This window comes from Molossus molossus, unplaced genomic scaffold, assembly GCF_014108415.1.
Source record: "Molossus molossus isolate mMolMol1 unplaced genomic scaffold, mMolMol1.p scaffold_m16_p_12, whole genome shotgun sequence".
NCBI classification, from domain to species: Eukaryota; Metazoa; Chordata; class Mammalia; order Chiroptera; family Molossidae; genus Molossus; species Molossus molossus.
The window spans coordinates 32,663,158-32,673,372 of NW_023425347.1; the positions used below are offsets into that span (position 1 = coordinate 32,663,158).

Sequence of the window (10,215 nt, forward strand, 5' to 3'; positions counted from 1 at the left end):
TCATTAGCACCTTATAATTACTCTGCTAATTAGGTTGACACGGCACTTAATCAGGAGTAATACGCCGTCTTGTCACTGGCACTTCCCATTACTCTGACATTCAACAAGAGACAGGTTGGAGACGTCTTAGAGAAAATAATACGAGTTGATACCCTCCGACGAGGCGTCACAGTCAGGCCATGCTCCAGGTCCCCCAGTGGATCCACAGTGACTGTTTCCTTTCCAAATGAGAGGGAGAGAGAAAGGGGGAGAGAGAGAGAGAGAGAGAGAGAGAGAGAGAGAGAGAGAGAGAGAGAGAGAGAGAGAGAGTTGAGATTGAAAACTGGCAGGTGTCAAAACGGCGGCTGCGGACCCACCACCGAAGTTTCTGAGCCCCATGCCAGCTTGACACCGCGGTGAACCTCGCTAACACAGAACGCCTCGGGGTTTTATTCCCCCGCTCAGGAGAAAGGGTCTGGCCAAGCATTTCTTCCGTTATGGGCCTGATTGGTGACTAGGTTGGGTCCTTTCCCCAGCCCCTCCGGAGAGCGCCTGGTGGACGCGGACTCCGCCCCATCCCCCCTCGGGGACCCGCTACATAGCTGGGCCGGAGCCCGGGTGCCTGGGCTCTTTGGGGGAGAAATCAGAGCTCGGAGTCCGCCCGGCCACCCAGAGCTCTGGCTGCTGGAGTTACACACTTTCCCGTGGGTTCCTTCAGGAATCCCCCTTCTCTGCTCTCAGGTCCTCCGACTATTCAAACGCACGTTTGGGGCTGCCGCGCGGGAGGCCGCGCTGGAGTCTAAAGGTAAGCCGGCCAGATTGCTTTTCCCTTCCTGTGCGCTTCCCCTTCCCTCCGGATTTCCTAAGAAAACGAGCAAATCCTTACTGTTCTGTCTCTTTTACCCCTCTGGTTCCCTGATCTAGTTCCCCTCTGCTCTCTTCCCCCCTCTCCCTTTGCCCTTCCGCATGATTATGGACACGGGGACCGCCGTAGGACTAGGCTTTCGGCTTTGGGCTGCGGGCAAAGCGATGTGCGGCTTCTCAAAAGAGCAGCGGGGTTCGAGCGGCGCTCGCTGACGAGCTCGTGAGCCGCGTGGCCATTGGCTCCTGGCACGTCGGCGTCGCTCGCTCGCGCGGGCGCTGCCAATGGGGGCGCCGGGCCCGGCGCGCGGCCTCAGCCGCGGGGGCGCGGGCCCCGCGCGGCGCGGAGAGCGGTGGCAGTGGCCATGACGTCACGGGAGGGGGTCGGCGCCGCCCGCCGGCAGCCGGATTACATGCGAACGCGCCCGGCAGCGGCCGGAGTCGCACGGCACCGCGTCTCTGCCGCCTTCTCCGCTCGCTCCTTTTTGCCTCCTCTTCCTTCACCTCCTCTTGTTGCCGCGACCACTGCGGCGGTGTCTGCTCCACAACTTTACAAGAAAGTTCAGAAACTCGACTCCCGGGCGGCCGAGTTGCGCGCGCCAGCCACCTCGGGGAGCGGCGGGGGAGATCCGAGGGCGCGCAGCCGCCTGGGCTTCGCGGTCGCCGCACCTGCCACTTCTGCCGCCGCCGCTGCCGCCTGGTGCCAGGCTGTGAGCACACCCAGGCGGCGGCGGCAGAGGCGGCGCGGCGGCTTTGGGGGTCACATCCTGTCGCCTGCGCCTTCACCGCCGCCCCACCTGCGCGGTCGTTCCTGGAGCGCAAGCTCCGGGCTTCCTCCACACTTTTTGTAACTTTCCCCCAGTCTTCCTTTCTCCCCACCCCTACTTTTTGCATAAGGGGAAAAAAGTTGTGTTGAAACTGCCCACCGATTGCCACCTCCCAATTATCCTTCCTTCCCTTCCCTCCCCACTTTTTCTTTTTTAAGCGGCAACATTGTTTAGTGTTTATTTTGTTTTACGATCAATAGCTTCCTTTGCTTTGTCGGGGCGGCTGCTGAGCGGCGGAGTGGCGTGGACCTCATGTAGAAATGACAACAATGGAAGGGGCCAGCGGGTCGAGTTTTGGAATAGACACGATTTTGTCCAGTGCCAATTCGGGCAGCCCCGGCATGATGAATGGAGATTTCCGCCCGCTCAGTGAGGCTAGGACTGCGGATTTTAGGAGTCAGGCCACTCCGTCCCCCTGTTCAGAGATCGATACCGTAGGAACTGCGCCTTCCTCTCCCATCTCGGTCACCATGGAGGCTCCGGAGCCGCATCTGGTAGCAGACGGGCCCCAGCATCACCATCACCTCCACCACAGCCAACAGCCGCCGCAGCCGGCCGCGGCCCCCACGCAAAGTTTGCAGCCTTCGCCGCCGCAGCAGCCGCCGCCGCCGCCTCAACCACCGGCTCAGCAGCTGGGCCCGGCCGCGTCGGCCCCCAGGACTTCCACCTCTTCTTTTTTAATTAAGGACATCCTGGGCGACAGCAAACCTCTGGCGGCATGCGCACCCTACAGCACCAGCGTCTCTTCTCCCCACCACACCCCGAAGCAGGAGAGCAACACAGCACACGAGAGCTTCAGGCCAAAGCTGGAGCAGGAGGACAGCAAAACCAAACTCGACAAGCGGGAAGATTCCCAGAGCGACATCAAATGCCACGGTGAGTTGCGCTGCCTCGGACCCTCAGCCGTCTAGCTTCTCCTGTTAGTTTCCGGTCACCCCTTCGGTCGCCCGCGGATTTCTCGGATGGGGAGGTCTCCCGGCACCCTCTAAGGCGATCACCGCCACCGTAAAACACTGCGAGCCGGAGGGAGGCCTGGGCGTGCGATTCAAGGACTCCTCTGAAGTTGTGTTTATTGTTACGTTTTTACCTCTCAACCCACAACGACATCCACCTCCTTTCCCTGTTTTACTTAATTTTATTTTATTAGGAAGGGGCCGGCCGTGGAGGGGATCTGATAGGAAACACTTTCGTTGATATTAAGCAAGGACTTGAGATTTTTTTCTAGCCGGAGACCTTGTGAGTGGAATAGGAGAGAGAAACAGGCTTCGCTAGCCTGGTGTCTTGGGGTGTGATCACAATGTGGTATTTATTATTTAATGAACATTATTTCATCCCCCATACACACCGTATTTTCTAAACACAGTCACAGGAATTATTAGACTTAATGCAGGAAGAATTACTGAGTTGATTAACAGAGCAACTTTAAAGAAATTAGATCGTGGTTAATATAGGGAAGCTCACAAGACAAAAATTCATAGTCAGTTTTTCAGTATTTTAAAAACACCCTTCTTACCCCATGGCTCTAGCTGCATATCTACATTTTAGTAAGATTTCTGGCTGCTTACAAATAATTTGGAGGTAGCATTTATGAGAGTAAAATTTATAGAATTGAATTTATCTAATTTTGTAAAATCAGAAGATGGCGCCCGGCTGGTGTGGCTCAGTGGATTGAGCATCATCCCATGGACTGAGAGGTCCCGGTTCGATTCCCAGTCAGGGCACCTGCCCAGGTTGCGGGCTCGATCCCCAGTAGGGGACGTGCAGGAGGCGACTGGTCAGTGTTTCTCTCTCACATCACTGTTTCTATCTCTCTTTCTCTCTTTAAAAAATAAAAACATGTTTGTTTGTTTTTTTAAAAAAGAAGATGGCAGTTGAAATTGTCCTTCAACTCCCTTTTCATTTTTTTTTCCAGACAATTTAATAAGTGTTCTGGTCTTTATGGCAAAAAAATTTTAACATAACAGGAAAGTTCTTTTTTTTCCTTTACTTAGTTATTATTATTACTATTTCTCAGTCTTTGCCATCTCTGGGAAAGATGTGTGCTGACTGTCTGGAAGATAGTATATTGGCTCCTCATTTTACTATGATAGCATTAGCATAATAGTGCCCAAAACAGATGTACAGTCTGGTCTGGCGATTTTTTGTGCACCAACCTCCCCAGTGGGTCAATTAGAGAGATTATTGTTCTTCCTGCAGGGAAGATCAAGGAGCACAGCAAAAACGGGTACAAACAGAGAGGGATTGACATATCGATTTCCCAGCATTTCAGTAAAAAACCAAAGTTGACAAATGGAATCCGGAAATCTCTGGCCTGTCACCTGAATGGGCTCAGTGATTTTAAGTTCAGCCTGGTGTCTGGGTGACATATTCTTTCTGAAGCTTTAAAAGACCTGATGCAAGTAGCTGCAGAGAGCGTGATCCCAACATTTCCCCAGTGCACCCAAAAAAGGAAAACAACTGCCTATAACTTTGAGTAAACAGAAAAAGTAAATTGAAAAAGATCCCCCCCTCAAAAAACCAAAAAAACCCCAACAACCCCAAACCCCAAAACAAAACAAAGAATAAAAACCTTTTGAAAACTACCAAATCAGGAAAAGACAAAGTGTTAGTGAAAATCAATAAAGGAAAGGGACAAGGTCTTTCCTCCCCGCTCCAGTCAAGGAAACAATAACAAAAGGACCCTTTTTTGTAAAGTATTTTTTTTTATTTTTAAATTTCAGAGGTGGAGAGAGAGATCTGATATCCTTTTAGAACCCTTTTAGAAGCTTCACACAAGGCTCCATAATCCTTAGTCAGAAATTGGTCCCCTTTCTCCATACTGGCTGAGGTCCAAGTATGTGTGTGAGGGGGGTGGCAGAGTATGGTCCCTGGAGACCAGCGGCTGGCTTAGGTACGTGGAATTGTGTGCCAGGAGGACACTCCACCATTCCCTGTTCCAGGTTACTTTACTAAGCTCTGTCTGGGTTTCTATCATAGGAACAAAGGAGGAAGGAGACCGGGAGATTACGAGTAGCCGAGAGAGTCCCCCTGTGAGAGCCAAAAAGCCTCGCAAAGCCAGGACGGCTTTCTCTGACCACCAACTCAATCAGCTGGAGCGTAGCTTTGAGCGGCAGAAGTACCTGAGTGTGCAGGACCGCATGGACCTGGCAGCTTCGCTCAACCTCACTGACACCCAGGTCAAGACCTGGTACCAGAACCGCAGGTAAAGGAGGCTGTGTGGGGGAGCAAAGTATCTGGTCATGCGGGTCAGGACCACAGCACCAATCTTTTCTCCTCCTGGCCTTCGGAGATTCTTGGGACTCTGAGGGCTTGGAGTGGACACTTGGGGGCTTTCAAGTAGGGGCAGGGATTGGCCACTCCCCCAAGGTGAGAGCTGTTGATGATCAGCTGGAGTTTAAAGAGTTGTTTTGCACTTCTAAGTGTCTTAACATGTGCTACTTTCACTCTCAAATCTGAGTGGCTGGAATTCCCCCCCACTTTGCCCCCAAATCAATCAAGCCACACCTTCTCAAATTGAGACGTCCGTGCAGCTGACACTCAGGCCCATGGAGCATGCAAGGTGCACCCTTTGGGCCTGCCCCAGGCTGGTTCCAAATGTTTGTAGCTGGCCGTACAACCTAGCTGCCCTCATTGGCCTCGGCTTACATGTCCTTGCATTGGCCTGTGAGGCAGCCAGGAGAGACGAGGTGGGCAGCAGCAGACAGGAGAATCGGGCAGCTGGCCGGGCATCCAGACTGAGTATCTGTCCCCTGTATTGGCTGCCTCAGAGCCTGCAGGAACCTTGAAAGGAAATTAGAAAAGGGGCTGGCAGAGCGTGCAGGCCCCTGAACTGCAGAGAGAACCTAGGCAACCTGAGGCTGAGGTTACACTGTTTTCATCCTGGCAGTTGACTCCGTTGTCTCGATTTTTCTGTCCGCCTCCTTTTCTCTCATTTGTGTTTTAATCGTCCATAAGTGCAGTTGGAAATGCCCACCCGGTTGTCATCTTTACCATAATTTTCTGTCTCATTACATACGGTTTCAGCCACCCTAATTCTGTCGGAAAACATTAGTGTCATTTGTAGCCAATTTAAAATGGGTGACATGTTTATTAATTTGGCTGGAGCTGATGGGTATGGACGGCCCACCAGCCCTGAGTTCCTTCAGGAGGCATTTGAGCAAAGGCCTGCTTTCCTCTTCTTCCTAAAGGAGGTGCAGTGGGGGAGGGAGGAGACCAAGAAAAGCTAATCACAGGTTTTAATTATTATTCTATCTTGAAATACATTTTCCCCCTCCCGGAATGGGGGGAGGTACCGACCCCTTGGAGGGCCCTCTCTCAAACGAATTCCGTTTGGAAACCCGTCACCTTCCCTGCCCCAAGCTCCCTGCCTGCTGTAAGGTCCTGTCAGGCTGTTGAGGGAGATGTCTCCACAGCCCCGGAGACTGAGAAGGGCCAGGGTCCAAGGCCCTGGAGTCTCTGTGCCCCTTTGTTTATCGTTTCTTCTCACTGGGCCTGGAGAAAAGGGGGGAGGGGCAGAGAGCAGACGCTGGGATTGTTGGGGAGCCACTCACTGGGGAAGGGAATTAGAGGGGGAGGGAGAAGACCGCCTATAGGAACAGCTGTCTTAGTTGGCCTCCAGAAAAGTTTCAGGAGGTATCCACACTATGAGGGGCAAGGAGCAACAGTAGAGCAGAGGGTCAGGAAAAGGGAGCAAAGCTTGTAGAATTTCATTTGCGAATGTCTCAGACATTGAAGGAATAACTTATGAAATTAACATGGATTTTGGTCACTCTGTGAACAAGAGGGTGGTGTGTATATGTGTGTTTGGAGTGGAGGTGGGTCAGAAGATGTGGTTCATTCCCGGTTCTCAAAGCTCTCTCAGCCTCTTGTCCCCCTGGAAGAGAAGGTGGGAGAGGGGACTCTGGGGCCCGGACCATGCCCACAGCTGCGGGGTTCGTGCACGTCCACTTTTTTTTTTTCAGGACCAAGTGGAAGCGGCAGACCGCCGTGGGCCTGGAGCTGCTGGCCGAGGCGGGGAACTACTCGGCTCTGCAGAGGATGTTTCCGTCGCCTTATTTCTACCACCCAAGCCTGTTGGGCAGTATGGACAGCAGTACTGCAGCCGCGGCTGCCGCCGCCATGTACAGCAGCATGTACCGGACTCCTCCCGCGCCCCATCCCCAGCTGCAGCGGCCCCTGGTGCCCCGAGTGCTCATCCACGGCCTGGGGCCCGGGGGACAGCCGGCTCTCAATCCCTTGTCCAATCCCATTCCAGGCACCCCGCATCCCCGGTGAAGAAAGAAGGTGCGACAGTGCTGCAGTCCCCTCCCCTCCCACCCCTACTCCGACAGCTGTCCTTCCTCTCCCCGCACCGGCCAGCGGGCCTCCCTTGCAGCAGACCCGGGCAGCCGAGAAGTGAGAGAGGAAGACACTCACCAATGGGCGGGGCCCCCAAAGAGGAGCCAGCCCTCTGCTGCCCCTCTCCCCACCCCCAGAGACAGGGCTGGAAAGCTCCCTCACAGCAGTGTGACTGGCGAAAAACGCTGACCCCACACAAAGTGCGACCAGTAAGTGAAAACATCAACAAAAACAAAACCTCAAGTTCTTTTAAAAATGACTTAAGGGACAAGCGGGAGGGAGGGGGAGGGGTAAGGAGGGAAGAAAGAAAGGCACGGAGAGGAAACTGCACAGGCAGAGAATTGTAGATGGACAGCCAGCCTCACATTTTGAGGCAGAGGGCGTTGCTGTGGACATTCTGTCTGCCCCAGAGAAAAGAGGAGGCTAACTGAGAACTTTGCACTGATTTCTCATGACCTTTTTTCTTTTGGAAAAGTGGCATGCTCCATAATATGAGAAAAAAATGTACATTTGAAAGACCGAGTGATAAGTGATATATCATATTTATTATATGTTGTCCAAAAAGAGTCACTTATATACATTAGTAAAACATGACGTTTCTTTTCATGTCTTTTTGATTCAGTAAAATAAATGCTTAGACAAAAATATAGATTTTTTTGTGATTGAAAATTACAAAAATAAAGTTTATCTTTTTTTAACAAGTGATGAAATCCAAGGGAGCTGATTTTACTAAAGCAGAATGTATTATGATGAAATGTCAGATTTGACTTGGAAAAAATATCCTTCCTGGAATATTAAGAATTTATAAAATCTGTAAAGACGTTGGGTTGACTTGCATAAAAACAGCTCCGTTTTTCATGCTGGCCTCTTCGGAGCCGTTATTGATACGTGTGGTTTTCTTTCTTTTTAAGTGGATGATTTCAGAGCAGCTCGTGAGGCCGCCGGAGAAAGTCTGAGCTCGTAGGCTGTTGGTGATCGCTAAGTGAGCGGCCAACTTTTCCTTCTGCCGGGCCTGCCCGGCAGCGCCGGCTGAGCCGGGTCTTTCCACCCCTCCTCCTCCTCGTAGGGCTCCTCCCGGCAGCCAGGGTCGCTGCGGCTGGGCGGGCGGGCCGACGCTCCGCGGGCCTCGCAGCTGTTCCCAAGCCCGCGGCCGGGCGCCCGCGCAGCGGGACAGCCTGCGAGCGGGAGGCCGCAGGGCTTGCAGTTAGGACGCCCGGGGGACTCGCAGAGGCCCGGCTAACAAACCCTCGTGGCGGCTTTGATCCTTGCCTTCTCCTTTCCCAGCGGGTATGCAGCCCTCTGCGCCGAACCTCTGGTCCTAGTGAGTAGGCTGTGCTGGGATGCCTGGAGAGGGGATCCAACTCTGGCCGAGACAGGCGTGCCAAGCTTTTTATCAGAGCCTCTGGATGAGCTGGGGCCATAAAATGAGAGGACCTGCCCAGAGGGTAGAGAAGGCCCGCTGCTTGCTTTCGGAGTGTGTGTGAATGGTGTGTAGATACTTGTAGTTACTGGGCCAGGGCCCGATTTGGGGGCTGCCCCCCCCACACACACACACACTCAGCACTTAGGACTATAAGATGGAAAAACTGAACGGGAGTGGTGCAGTTCTGGGTCTGCGCCCACCTTCTCCAGCTCCTAGATTACTTCCTGGGGAGCCAGACAGTAGGATCCTGCCTGTGAGTATCCTCATATCTCTGCCCCTACTCCTGCCCTAGAACAGCGTGGAAGGGGTAAGACACACAGCTGAAAACATCCAGACCCGTCCTCCAACTTTCTCTGATGTTTGAAACTGAGTAGAGTTAAAAAATTTTTTTTTAAAACGTGGAGTGTCTTGGGAGTGTGTGTTGGGAGGAGTGGGAAAGAATAGGGAGGAAAAGAGGGAAATCCAGGAGGAAATTGCTTCAGGCGCCTTGATCAGACCTTTGCTAATTAGGGAGTGGTTTGCAGATTTCTCTCCATCTCATCAATTTGTTTTAAAAATGGTCTTGTTGTTGTTTGATTCTCACAAAAGGGTCTGGGCTGCCCCTTTTCCTTTACTTCCCACTGAGCTGGGGGAAACTCAGGCAGCTGGGCTTGGCTGGAAACTGGGTGCCACTGTGACCAGTGGGAATGTCAATGCCCACTCAGCAGACACTCCTTGTTCCATCTTAGCTGCTGCTGAGTTTCACAGTCAAGTTTAAGTAATTAAAAAATGGTCTACAGGGTCTAAAAGACACTTTTCAAGGCTTGGGGATACTACAGCTTCTGTCTGCACTGGCCCTGAGGCTGGTTAGCTTTGGCACAATTGGGACAAGTTTACACATCCCAAGTTCCCGAAGAATGACCTCAGGTTTGGTTGGGAAAAACAAAACAAACCTACAAATACAAACAAGGCCACGGCACCCATCTGCTGCCAGCAGCCCACCAGCGGCTCACCAGCCATTCTGCTGAGGAGCCTGCCTGCTGCCCCTTCACTCTCAAGGCTGAACTTGGACTCCTTGAGGGACAATACAAGTGGAAGCACTATGTCCACAGAAACCAAGGTTTCTTACTTAACCTCATATTCCACTGCTGCTAGCAATTACTATCTACCCACCAGAGTCCTCCAAAATTTGCTTTTCTTCAAAGTCATGTTACCCACCCCCCACCATGCCACTGAAAGTGTCAATTCTCCTAAATTTGGTTACTTCTTATTGCATCTAAGTTAGCAAATTGGATGATGGGTGTGTGTGTGGGGGTGGGGTGGGGTTGGTCCATGAAGACAGTTGTATCCTGGATTCCTTCTTTTCATTCTTCTCTTTCTGCAGTAGTACTGCAAAGGTGACCCTCACTTCAAATGTCCCCAACTACTGCTTAAAAGTCAAACACAAACCCAGCCCTATCCTTTAGAAGGAGTCCTTCCATCCTTCCTAACAGAGTTGGAGGGTTGGCTAGGAGGGGATGATTTCCTAAATTTCCTGAAATTCAGATTTCCTGAAAAGCAAGGAACAAAATAACAGGCAAAGGTCTCTTCTCATGTGAGTCCCGCAGTCAGTTGTGAAGGCCCAGAGGAAAGCTGTCCCTGGAAGCTGCGCTCCCCACCCCCCTTCAGCTGGTGTCTGAAGGGCACTCCTCAGCTAGACTCTATTTGGTTTGCTCCTCTGATTAAGTTGGTGACAGGCAAAGATGGTCTTTCTGTGGCAATCTTTGCTTGCTACAAAAACAGGAACACAAACTTCTTTTAGAGAGATGT

The 10,215-nt window shown here is 52.1% G+C and overlaps 1 protein-coding gene across 1 annotated transcript; it reads left to right on the forward strand.

The window, feature by feature from the left end:
* Positions 1–1,824: 1,824 nt before the first annotated feature.
* On the forward strand, positions 1,825–7,604 carry BARHL2 (BarH like homeobox 2). The gene is made up of 3 exons (XM_036256977.1): positions 1,825–2,543; positions 4,644–4,869; positions 6,629–7,604. Exons 1-3 carry the CDS (start codon positions 1,928–1,930, stop codon positions 6,939–6,941), a joined length of 1,155 nt encoding a protein of 384 aa, XP_036112870.1. The 5' UTR covers positions 1,825–1,927; the 3' UTR covers positions 6,942–7,604.
* The last annotated feature ends 2,611 nt before the right edge of the window (positions 7,605–10,215 follow it).

Bases quoted from the DNA above. Each gene is read 5' to 3' on its own strand.
- BARHL2 (XM_036256977.1), top strand. From the start codon at position 1,928: ATGACAACAATGGAAGGGGCCAGCGGGTCGAGTTTTGGAATAGACACG. The intron at 2,544-4,643 runs GTGAGTTGCGCT...TTTCTATCATAG, and splicing joins GAGCGACATCAAATGCCACG to GAACAAAGGAGGAAGGAGAC. The intron at 4,870-6,628 runs GTAAAGGAGGCT...TTTTTTTTTCAG, and splicing joins ACCTGGTACCAGAACCGCAG to GACCAAGTGGAAGCGGCAGA.